Genomic DNA, 12,897 nt, shown 5'->3' on the forward strand with positions numbered 1-12,897 from the left:
TTATTTACCTTGCTAATGAGGCAGTTGATGAGTATTGCTGTAAACTCGCCAAGGTGTACTGTTGGTGAGAGGAAGAACTATAGACAAGTTTTTTTCAGCTTTTTGTTTCAGCCACCTTCATATTCATGAAAAATGAAGGACCTATTATTATTTACACTCATTATTCCGCAATCCTAGATGAAATGATATCAGAACACGAAAATATCAGAGCGCACTAAGTGTCTTTTAGATGTCTGGAAGGTTTCAACACACAAACACAGTTGCATACAAGGCCAAACACTTCAATACAAAACACTACGTTTGTTCGTCTTATAACCTTAAAGTATGTTGTAATAGATGCATGCAAATATTACGTGGTTGCTGCCGCTGATGGAGGTGCTCTCCATTCGATTGATGATTTTCGGTTTGAAAACGCCCCTGGAACGTTGGAAACGCTCTTTTAAAATCGGAGTTTATCCAATAAATTTGCATTGCGAAAAAATTTACCGGCGAGTGTTTTATCAATACTAAAACACGGAGTTCTAACTTATATTAATGAGTAAACTCACTCACTCAATCAATCAATCAGCACCCTTCTCGTTCTACTAGACAACTGTTACCTTTGGTAAATGGAATATTCCACGAACCAACAACGCATATAGTGAACGGCTTTTGCAGTTTGTTGGTATTAAAATCTGGAATGTTATTCCTTTTGAAATAAAAATGTGTTCAAATTTCACTGAGGCACTAGAAAAATACTATTTAGAAGAATGTACTGATTTATTAATGTCCTGTCATACTTAGTCTGATGACTGTCTTGATTTCAATGTGTAAGTAGGTGTTTATTCCGTCTTCGTTCTCTCGTGCATTGTAACGGTTTAGTGCGGTTATTTTATACACTGTAATGTTTCTTTGCCAATTCTTCATTACATTATATTGTAAAAACTTTAGCTAATTCTTTATTGATATTGTATAACCTTTTTTTAGTTACACTTTTCCGAAGTGCCTTTATAAAATCTTTCTTTTTTGGACCCAAATTACCCTATGGCTATGGGTCCACGCAGTGTATGCAAATTTTTTGTAAAAAGTGTGACCAATAAAATTCAATTCAATTCAATCACTCACTCACTCACTCCCTCACTCAATAAAAACGATCTGGTGACATCAGGACAAGGGATTCAGGGTCGCGCGCACACTCCACATCAGTGCGTCGTGATTCGGCAAGACCTTCGCAGATGACGGCGAGTGCATGCAAAGTGTCGGTTTGCGGGTCGTCCGCCGGCGGAGGAAGCACCTCTTCGTGGCAGAAGATTGCTGCTTCCGCTCTGCTGCCCTCCCACATGTCTCTCGACGGGGTTGCGAGTAGCATCGGATACTCTTGCAGCCCACGCACGTTTTGACTCGCGTCGCGCGCGATCGGGCTGAGCGGCAGCAGCTGTGGCCGCCCACGACGTCATCCGGTCACCGCGCGCCCCCTTCACCACCGGGGCGGGAAGCGTCCCGTTTTGACGACGTTGTTCGCCGGCAATCGGATGAGGGAGATGACCGAAACCTGGACTTTATTGCGCGTGGCCTGCGCTGCCATCGTGCTAACTGTGGATTTAGCAAATGCGATAAACTCGTAAACTCTGAAAATGGTGCAATCGAGGTCGAGTGGTGGTTACCTTTTTTTTTAAATCATCAAACCGACTGTCTAAACTTTCACGGACATCAGCTGTACGCGTTGTGCGCTCTAAGTGATCAGATAGACTGAACTGCAAAAGGCATTAAATAGTTTCTCGATTACTGTCGATGCGGCACTCGTCAACATATTGGTGCAGAAACAACAAACTGCTTTTACCTGAGAACCCTTAAAGCCCAGGCCAACCAACCAATCCCCTATGTGAGAATACGCTACTGGTCTCCAATAAGTGCTTTGTTAGTCACGACTTCAAGCATAGAAACTAGGCAAATATCGACAGTAGCTAATTTCCTTGCTTGTGTCGCGTCTGTTCTATGTACGGTCTGACGGTTGTTTTGTACATTTCAGATTTTTCAAATGCGTTTCATTGAACCGTATTCAGAATGCTGTTCTGGACAGATTATCCTCAAGAACGGCTGACTTTGACCGAGAAAATGTTAAGACAGGTGCTCAGCAAATGTTATATAACATTCCTAAATTGGGGCTTGTATATATATTCCGCCAGCACTCCAAGTTATTATGACGCAGTGTGAACAGCCAAGGTCGGTATATATATGCAGTAACTTTTATGTGAGGAATGTATCACTTCAAAAGTATGTATATTCAAAGTAATAGAGACCTTGTAGCGTTTAAGGGTTACTGACAAAATTGTTCAGTTCCCGTTATTTATTATTTTTTGTGCCAAATGAAAGGTCAATGCTTCAAAGGCCTAGAATATGTGCTGGCAAGCATGAGTGCTCCCCAAAAAGGTAATGGCAACGTGTTTTTGAACACTAGTTTTGGATACCACTGTATAACCTCACGTAACGACTCGTTTTGGAGCTTCTCGCCACGTGCTGTCGTAATGCATCGTGGTGTTTCAATGACCACTCAGTTCCGAACGCAGAAGTGGGCATATTTTACGTTTTGTTACTGAACGTCATCACAACTAGTAGTACTGGTATGTGAAGTCATAAAACTTGACAGCTTGAGCTAATGTCACGCTAGTGCCGATGTCAGCAGGTGCTTTATACAACAATTGATTTGAAGGTCTAAATAAAAAAAAAAACTTATCAGAACGTCCTGAGCTTCAGACTTTCTCAAAGCCGTCTTCGTACACATGAGATTTGCATGGCGAAAAAAAAAACCAAGCTCGAAAATTGGTTTCAGTACCGCTTTAAAGATGGACTACGCCACGAGAAGGGATGACTCAGAGGCATGCAGGTGGCACGGATCTCATGGGCCAAGACAGCTCCTACGTCAGTCGAGTCTCTCGCCCCATGCGCCCGCTCCGTTTTCGATCATTTGTAGTAATGTCCCAGCATGTGTGCGTGCACCCGACGAATGTGCTCCCCTGCAGACAACGACTTTTTGTGCCGTGCAGTCAGCGCGGACCGCCGGCCGGCCGCGTGAGCAGTGCCATGGGCGTGTCCGAAGGTGGCATGGCCAACGGCCACGGGCCGGGCTACTCCTACCTCAAGCGGCTCTGCCGGGACCGGGGCACGCTCTTCGAAGACCCGGAGTTCCCGCCCTCGAACCGTGCCCTCTCGTCCAAGAACAAGTACACTAGTGCCCAGGTCGTCTGGATGAGACCTTACGTAAGTGTCAGCCCGAGTGGTATGTTTCTGCAATTGCGTGTGTACTGTGACAGCGCAAAAACGCTGCATGTACACATGCAACGTTTTTTCCGTCGTCAAAGTAGAAAACAATTTAACAATCAGCCCCCTCCATCCCCGCCCCCTGAAATGCGAATCTCTCAGTTCATCGCACTCTCTATATAAACGAGGCCCAATCGTCAGTGAAGGAACTGCTTGACAATGTGTTAACGCAGACAGTAACTGCACCATAAGGACAGTGCAGAATGTATATTTTTTATATTTTTTGATCACTTCGTATTCACGGAGGGGCAAACACGCGTCGTTAATGAGACACTCAACGTTTTTTATAAACAACACTCACCTTTCTTGTCATGGTAACTATGGGAAAAATATACGTCAATCTCAATTCACCCGACGGCATAGATCGGTCATTTACTCAGCATGTTTGACGATGGCAATCTTGACTGTAGACGCATATAGAGCGCCAAGATACAGATTATTTCGCAGTGCTTAATAAGAAATACTAAGAGACATAGGGTAAGTGTTCGGCTGGTTAACTACGAGCAACGACTATCGCCAAACACCAAGTTATTCTCGGTATAGTCGCTGGAGTAACTGTGCATTGACAGCGAGCAACCCACTCAAAATAAATTGGCCATTGTTGTGATCAGAATGTTGGATTATTTTTAGGCAAGGTTCTTCCATGTAGTATACTGCACGTCAAGAACAAAATGCAGCTCTAATTAGGCATTCTATGGTGTACAGCCAGAAAAGGGGGAAGGCGCAAAAAGGGAGCCCCATTTTCTGTGGTCCCGCCGCTGGTCTCAACAAACTTGTATAGAGCGTCCATCTCTATTCCTTGGTACATGCCAGATTTTTTTCGCAACAGCATCATAATGTTCTCTCACTGGTTCGGATTAAAGACCAAGGTGCAACAAAATTCCAGCCTCGAGCATTTGCAGCGCTTCATGAATTACTGCAAACGTTGCCAATGCCAGGTAGTTACCCTCCCTCCGCCACCTTCCAGTGGCATACCAACTCATTCGTGAGTGGGGGGAGGACAAAGCTACCACCCTCGTCAGATGTTATATATATATATATATATATATATATATATATATATATATATATATATATATATATATATATATATATATATATATATATATATATATATATATATATATATAAATATATATATATATCATTCATTGAAATTTTTAAATGACCAAAGACAGCTCACAAAGAATTCAGTTTTTAAATGTGAAGCAATCATTGAGGAACCAAAGGTATATTGAGCATTTTTATCTACTTAGCTTCCCACTGAGCTCGAGTTCACTGCCTTATTTGTCACCAATTTGCAAGCTTGCCACCATCGCTCCTAGTTTCCATAAGCAATGCTGATAAGATTTATTGGAGAGTAATATGGAAACTTTTCTTGGCGCTTTCAGTACAGCAAAACTAAAATATTCAGAAAGATTTGTCGCAATCATGTGCTCACAGCAGCTTCGACAAAGCAGGGGTGATGGTAATGCTTTTACAAGAAAGAAAAGGATTTTTTCTGAAGCAGCGAATGCTTTGAGCGGTCCTTAAAAACGTTTGTTCGTCACCATCTTTAACTACATCGGCCAGTTGCAGCAGAATGAAAACATGAACAAGTGATATCTTAATATAGGGCCTCTGTTCAGCGATAGCCTGCTCTACAGCGCTGCAGCACAGGGCGGAGAGCGTTGCAAAGAGCCTTCAAGGAAATCGTTACTGCTGAAACGTTGGAAAATTATCGCTATGTTATAACTTTTCTTAGTAATATTTTCTCTTCCTTGTAACAATGTAGTTGGGTAATTGAGTGATTACAGTGGTGAAGGAAAATTTCGCCTTAGTTGTTGTTTTCCCAAGCGTGCAGCCGACAGGGAGCGTGCCCAACGTGGGGGAGCTCAGCCCCCCACCTTTTCTTTGTGGGAGGGCTTGCACCCCCTTGCCCCCCGCTGATACGCCTATATCGCCTTCTACTTCACTGTCTTTTCTTTCTGCAGGAAATATGTGCCAGACCAAAGTTTATCTCGGAAGGTTCGTCACGGTTTGATGTCGAGCAAGGTGAACTAGGTAAGCCACCCACAGTGAGTCATGTCTTAGTTTATATTTTAGGGAGCTGTTCATATAAGATACATCAACTATAAGGTTTCTGAACAACGGGAGTCGGAGCAAGGCTTGTTATTTTTCACAAGCAGGTTACATTGCCCAATTTTTCTGGACGAGCATTACACTGCCGCAGTACATATCGCCTCTAATCGAGCACTCCCGCTACAGGGTTGGCCTTCAAACGTCTCACACAAAAACCTTCTTTCACTGAATTATTCTTCGATCATCCTCTGAATGGAACCACCCTCCATATGATGTCGTATTAATTCATGACAGTGGTTTGCTTTGGAGCAGCTTTTTATTATTTTTTCTATTTCCTTTTTATTATTGTTCGTCACTTGTCTGTGGAGACGTTACTAAAACTGTTCATTCAACAATCCATTGGTACAAAATCGTCTTACCTGCTTTTTTCTATAATTTATTGCAACCACTCCCCTTTTCAATGCCCTTAACCCTGAGGGTCTAACGAAATAAAAATATCTTGGGCAGATCTCGCGTTCAAAGGAAAAGATGTTATGCGAAGCATGCGGTGAGAAGGTGCCTCGGGTGTAATTTTGTTCGTAGACTGAAGCGTCACCAAATGATGATGAACCTATGTAAAATTGTTATATGCCCAGACATATATGTTGCACAGTCACTTACGTTTTATATAACCTTTTTTTTAAGGCTGCGTGATGATGCCAAGAGCAGCATGGAAAATGCCAACCCAAGAAGCGCTAAGCAGAAATGTAGAGCTTGTGCTTGCTAGGATGGTAGCCCTGGATAGTCGCACGTAGACAAACTGCAGTGGATGGCGCTTAAATACAATTGACTCCAAACTGAAGGCACGCCGGTATCATAGCAGTACATATGTAATGTTTATAAAGTTAGCTGGGCAGCACTATTACCAGAATTGACGTTTCACGAACATTACACCTGCATAGGATATTTTTTCAAAAAATTTCCAGACCTGTCGGGGCTCTGTGTTAGAATGCATGATTGCCACACATAATGCTTGGGTTTAATTCCTGCTGGGCTCATTAATATTGGCGTGCGCACGAGGCAGCAAGGGGGGGAAGGGTGCAACAGTGGGCGCAAAGTATGCTCTATACAATGACATAATAGGGAGGGGGAGGGCGTTGCGACAAGCCTTGCCATCCCCCCCCCCCCCCCCCCGTGCAGGAAACCCAGAGCCCGCCTTTGACCCTGACACTTATTCTTTGCATTCATCGGGTCAACACAGCCTATGTCAGGTTTTCTTAATGGCCTCGCATTTCAATTGCCAATGTCTGTTCTCGCATTTCTTGTGTTTATAAACACTCGGCTGTGGCTCGCAGAGAGATACCACGGCCCCGAGTGTACGGGGAAGTGCCACACGTGTCTGGAGGAAAGGGTTTCACATAAAGTGGCCGCCCCTGCACTCAGTGCACTTTTTTCGTGCAAATGTATGAACTCAGCCGAGAAAAAGCGGGTTAAAAGGACTTGTCAGTAGAAGTTTAAGCTTCCCATAATATAGAATGTAAGAAGGTGAGTTGGGGAAGTGGGGGCGGGGGTAAAAAGTACCGCGTAAACGCAAACGCTGCCCGTTCGAACTGAGCTTGGGACTTTGTGTCGGACTGTTGTAATCTCACAAATGAGACACATAGGTTACTTCCAAACACCATGTTGGTGTACATGCGAACAACAGCAGTGGCACATCACTAAACACAAGCCTTGAAATTATACGACGTCGTTTTTATTACATATATTCTTGATGCACCTCTTTCGTTGCATTGAGCGGCAAAATCTCGTAACAGTCACTTACGTACACATACATGTCCAATAATTTTTGTTTGTTTTATAGAGCCTTCAAACTGTCTGTATGAGTTCAGCTCATCCGTCTTCCTCCGAAGATGTGTGCTGCGCGGAGAATCGATGGTGTGGATGCCGGTTAGTAGAAAGGGTCACATTTATTATTGTCATGAGGTCACAGCAACTGTCGCTGAAGGTGCCACTGAGTACATACTGAATGAAAAAAATTTCCGCGGTCTACAACTAAGAAAAATGGGAGTGCCATATGGCATGAGCGCTCGAACAAAAGGGTCGGGATGTGAATAACATAAGAGAGAGAGAGAGCAAAAGAGCGAGCGTGGGTTGCAGGGTGGGCGACTCGGGTCGTTCGTTTTGGCTCTTATGTTTACATTCATCAACCGGAAGAAGTGGGGTGCGGTGTACGTAAGAGGGCTGAGTTGACCCCCGCACGAGAATCGCAGCATCCTTCGACTTGGTATCCTTCGAAGCAGATCCAGGCAGGTCGATTAGGTTCCGCTGGAGGAGGCGGCTATTTATAGCTGTGGTGAAGCATGTACACTTCGCTGTGTTCCTTTCACAAGTGAGGCACATGAGAGATGGGGGGGGGGGGGGGGGTTATGCCACGTAGGTCTATAAAAGCGTGGCCTGGGAACTTTTGAACAAGACTGTACATGTGAGCGACCGTCTGTAGCTGCTTTGCCTACATTACAATTGAGCCCGCAAAAAGATAGAGAGAGATGGAAAGAAACACAGTGGTGACAGTATTAGGAATGGCCTGTCACTGCGAAAATGTAATTGTAATGGGTTGTAACGTACGCGAAACTTCTTTATCAATGACAGGACTTGCGTGGCGTGATGGTTCCTGCCTTGCCTCGACTTAGCAATGCACGCCGCTGCAAAACAAACCGTTTCGCATACGTTTAATTTCAATCGAACCATCTTTAATTTAATAGTTATTGCACACCAAGTGCTTTAGTGATCGCATTATTTTTCTAATGAATAGATCTGAAAAAAAACCCTAATTGTCTTTCTCAACAGCACTAGAGAGACATAAATGCCGAAAAAAAGACGAAAGAAACCTGTCCCTGCGAAAAAGCATAGCAGGTGTACGTCCACTCAAATAGAAATGGACTGTTACTTCAAACACCCCATTAATTTTTTGTTTGTGGTGGAAAAGTGGTAATTGTACAAGGGAAAAAAACAGGGACGCAGTATACGCCAACAAAAGTATGCCGCGTCCCCGCGTCCCCGAAACTCAGGGGGGGGGGGGGGGGGGTTCATGTTATAAGAAGGAAAAGAAAAGTGAGCCCCGTAACTGTCTGCTTCAGGGAGCGACACCTCGACAGTAGCTCACAAGGGATGGGGTGAGGAGGGATTAAGAGGATATGAATAAAGATATATAGAGAGAGGAAGAGAGGTGCTCTAAGCCAGTGAGCGAGGACATATTGACGGTATAGGAGAAATAGGAAAGATGGAAACATGGTCACAGGAGTCCGAGGACGGGGCACCACTTGCGAGAGCTCTTGTCGGCGTCAGGAAATGGCGTAGAGCAAGTCCAATCGGTCAGAGCTACGCTGTCGTCGGAGGTCGGCGTCAGGAGATGATGTAGGGCGAGCCCAGTCGGCCAGAGCTACGCTGACGTCGGAGATCGCGAGGGCACAAGCGGTCGGCACGGAATCCAGCGAGTGAGATAAAAGACACTGTAGTGTCTTTTTCGAGATTCGGCCGGCGAAAGCAAATAGAATGTCTATGGGCAGCATACTCCCTTCGCACGTAGACGACGTTCTATATATGCGAATAAAATTGATTCACGTTCAGTATAACATGAACGCTCCGATAGAGTTGTAAATAAATGAACAAAGAGCAACATGGTGTGGCGATATTATATTTGTATGGCTATAGCGAGAAAGACTGGCAGTTATCTTAGTATGCTGGATTATTTGCAGCATATCTTCCGAGGTGATACAACGCTACTTCAGAAAACAGATAATCTGAATAACAGAAGGCAAGAACAAATTAAATAAACTCACGAACAAAATACTGCTTTCAGTACCCCGCCATGGTTTGGGCAGCTCTATATTATAATTGTAGTTCTAGTTCAGTGCGCGGTCATAATAAAAAAAAAGAGTCGCATTCTGTTTCTTTCTTTTTTTCTTAATTCAGCATAAATTGAAACGAAGTCCGAAATAATTGTAGGCATTGTTCAGGGGCGGTTTACATTTCATATGTGATCGTAACTGTAGCTTCAAGTGAGCTTTAAACGCACACGTGCACCAGAACGCAGAATACTTCTTTTCAACACGCAGCAGCCCCAGGCCGCCCCGCCACGGTGGTCTAGTGGCTAAGGTACTCGGCTGCTGACCCGCTGGTCACGGGATCAAATCCCGGCTGCGGCGGCTGCATTTCCGATGGAGGCTCGTGTGCTCGGATTTGGGTGCACGTTAATGAACCCCAGGTGCTCGAAACCTCCGGAGCCCTCCACTACGGCGTCTCTCATAGTCATAGCGTGGTTTTGGAATGTGAAACCCCACATATCAATCAATCAATCATCCCCAGGCATCTGATTAAATGAATGAATGAATGAATGATGACAAACGCTTAATTTCCCAACGTTGTTGGCGATGCACTGGTAGTTATACTGGAAATGCTAAAATATTCGTTGACGAGAGTCTTGTCCTTGAGCTGTGTTTCATTTTGTAGCACTCTGCCGACTGTACTCCTAGGGAATTCCATTCTTCTGCCCCCCCCCCCCCAAAAAAAAAACGAACAGAGATGTGAGCGGTCAGTATACCAGACACTTTTTAAAATGAACAGTGGGAGCATAACAGTGACTGCGATGAGTTAGCGGCACTGTGGTGTTCCGCACTCACCAGGTTGGGGACCTATATGTATAGCTTGTGATGTGCGGCGGTCGCAGGAGACCGCTGGCTGCTGTCCGCCATCTCGTGCCTGACGAGCACGCCCCGATTCCTGGACCGCGTGGTGCCGTCCGACCAGGGTTTTGGACCGGGATACTGTGGCCTGTTCCGCTTCCGCTTCTGGCGCTTCGGCGAGTGGCACGAGCTGGTCGTCGACGACCGGCTGCCCACACACCGGGGACGCCTCTTCTACATGCACTCGGCAGACCCCAGCGAGTTCTGGGCGGCGCTGCTTGAGAAGGCGTATGCCAAGTGAGTGTATTCATTGCCGCACGCATCTGCTCGTTTTCTCTCTCGGCCGATCTTGTGGACTCCTCGACGATGCTGTGCAAAGGAGTATAAAGTACCCTACGCTGCAGCTCAAAGGTTTGCTCTTTTAACTGCGAAGCTGTTTGAGGTAGCTGTATTTTGTCTTGTCTTGTCTCCTAGGAGATCTTGGCTCATACTGTTGCGACCGGGGTTTCCAGACACCGGAGGTCCGGGATGAAGTTGTCGAGGCAGGAGGAAGAGAGACTTGAAGAGGGTTTATTTACAATATGTACATTGCGAACTCCCTACACGGTGAGCTCTCAAACGTGGCAGGCCTCTACATGTCTCCTAACATAGCGCTACATGGTGCTTGGTTCTACATGGTTCTGCTCGGTTCTGCTCTCGAAAAAAAGCACACACGAATGAGCCGTGGGGGCTCATTATAAAGGGTCTGTCCTCCCCAGATCCCTAGATCGGGGACCGCGTACAGAGGGCACCGTCCAACCACGGATCACACATTACCCGCGAGGGTGACGAGCACGCACGGTCCACGTGAACGTTCAAAATTGAAGCGTGGTCACTGCACGGCCATGTGGCACGAACGTGGCTCCTCCTCGTCAAGGGGTGTCGCTGGGCGAGGGGTCTGAAGTTGATGACTGCATCCATCGAAAGGGCCGCCGTAAACAAGCTTCAAATGGTCGCCGAACGACTCGTTCAATTAGCGGGACGATTTCCGGCCGCCGCCGCCGCCGTCATCTTCCAAAGAAGAAACGGCACTTGTGGTCTCCCGAACTGCTCACGGTGTCGTGGCGGCAAGACGCCGCACCCTCCGGCCAGGGGGGAACAATACATGGCGGACACAGGCCGCCAGCCCGTTTGGCGACTAAAAAGGAACATCAAAAGGAACGCCGATCCATTGTCAGACCTGGCGCCGGTCCTAACAGTAGGCAGCCGGTCGTTCGGTTACTTGTTTGAAGATTAAAGGAGCGCCGCTCCCTCTTCCGCTCTGGCGCCGGTCACAACAGCTCGTCCGCCGGCGGGAGAAGCGACCTGAGGGTGACCAGCTGCACAGGTTGCCCGAAGTGTCGCTGTGTAGTGCTGTCTTCCAGGCCACTGCTGATGACGCTCAGCCAAGGACTCTTTCCCTCTCGCTCCTTGTGGCTCCCCTCTGGGAAAAGCATTCATACACACCACCACAGGCACGGGAGAGCACCCTGCCCGCACTGAGACACGTCGAGTCCGACAAATTATCCAAAAGCAACCTTACTTAAGCGGTATTACCAAACACAAAGCAGCAATCGGGACGTTTCTCTGAGGTTTCACCAAAACTCCTAATCCCGATCCGATAATAATCTTCCCATCAAACTGCTTTCAAGAAAACTAACTGTCAAGTGATGCGCTCACCGTGGCATACCCGAGTGCTTGCGTGAGCAATCCGCCGTAACCCACCAGGTATCATACTCATAAAATAAAGCATTTTACTTCACGCTATCTTTTAGTTCCCGAAATTTAGTGCCGCCAAAGCCAGTCGTCAATTCCTTTTGAGAAGACGAAAGCATAACTGCCGTGCTGCACCTGCATTAGGAACATCTTTATTATATATCCGCAAACGCACATCACAGTGCTCCTGCCTGGATGAGATACCACCTAACCGTTCCCTTGCTGTTGCCACTTTCACAAAGCATACATATAAACTCACGAGCTAGCTTTTCTTACACACCGGACACATGCGAACAAAACATTAAATGAACAACAAAAAAAAGTTTCGCATGAATCCTGAAAAATCTCGCAAGCAATAACTTTGCGTCTCTACGCTCAGTCATAATTAGTTCATAACGTTGCTCCTGCTCATTTACACGTATCTACCATGACGCAGGCTCCTATGCGTGTCGTTTATGCAATCGCACAACGCTTACCTTAGCTAAACGTACAACGCCCAAGAAATGAACAAAACCAAAATTGTGTTACCTAAACACTATTTGGTAGACGAGATTCTTAAAAAACACATTAAAATCCAAAACAACTTAAACAGTCAAAAGCAAATTTCAAAACAAAATAAATCCACTAATGACCATCGTCAAAAGCTCACGGATGTCTACTCCTTTTTGGGACTAACGCGCGGTGTCGCGTCCTGTGGGTCTTTCTAGGCGAACGGGAAATGGAACAATGGCAAAACCCATTCGCTTCGCCTCCGACCCCCGCAAAGCTCTGCGCTGACAACCTGCGTTCTTACTCTCGCTGAGTACCTCGCACTCCCGCAGTCCATCAAACATGCCGTCGATAGAGCGACGAAAGGGTCTGCCTTTCTACCCAACGTGCTTTTTTTTTTTTTTCGTTTTGTCCGGCGGCTCGGACGCATACAAACCAACTCCGGTGCCGATGACAAACGCCTAATTCTGTACGCTCTAATGCGTGTCACTATCCTTCCAATAGATCTATACAACGTATATAGGCTACCAAAATGATAGAGCGCTAACGAAAACAAAGTACAAACGAGTTATTTACAAAATCACAAAAACAAACAAAATGTTCCTTTCAACAGTCCCGAGTCGACGTTTTCCGAGAGGCTAACAGCTGTTCGCAA

The 12,897-nt window shown here is 46.0% G+C and overlaps 1 protein-coding gene across 3 annotated transcripts in view; it reads left to right on the top strand.

Annotated features, from left to right (window-relative positions):
• The first annotated feature begins 2,944 nt into the window (after positions 1-2,944).
• LOC119161229 (calpain-9) overlaps positions 2,945-12,897 on the top strand; it is a 43,803-nt gene continuing 33,850 nt past the window's right edge. For 2 of the 3 annotated variants that reach the window (XM_037413600.2, XM_037413601.2), the window contains exons 1-3: positions 2,945-3,237; positions 5,271-5,340; positions 10,064-10,316. In XM_037413600.2, coding sequence (XP_037269497.2) covers positions 2,953-3,237; positions 5,271-5,340; positions 10,064-10,316 — 608 coding nt within the window. In that variant the 5' untranslated portion in view covers positions 2,945-2,952. Of the gene's footprint in view, positions 3,238-5,270; positions 5,341-7,232; positions 7,285-10,063; positions 10,317-12,897 lie in introns of those variants that run through there. The other variant, XM_075879674.1, reaches the window with a different exon arrangement.

The sequence above is a fragment of the Rhipicephalus microplus genome, chromosome X (genome assembly GCF_043290135.1).
Source record: "Rhipicephalus microplus isolate Deutch F79 chromosome X, USDA_Rmic, whole genome shotgun sequence".
Taxonomy (NCBI): domain Eukaryota; kingdom Metazoa; phylum Arthropoda; class Arachnida; order Ixodida; family Ixodidae; genus Rhipicephalus; species Rhipicephalus microplus.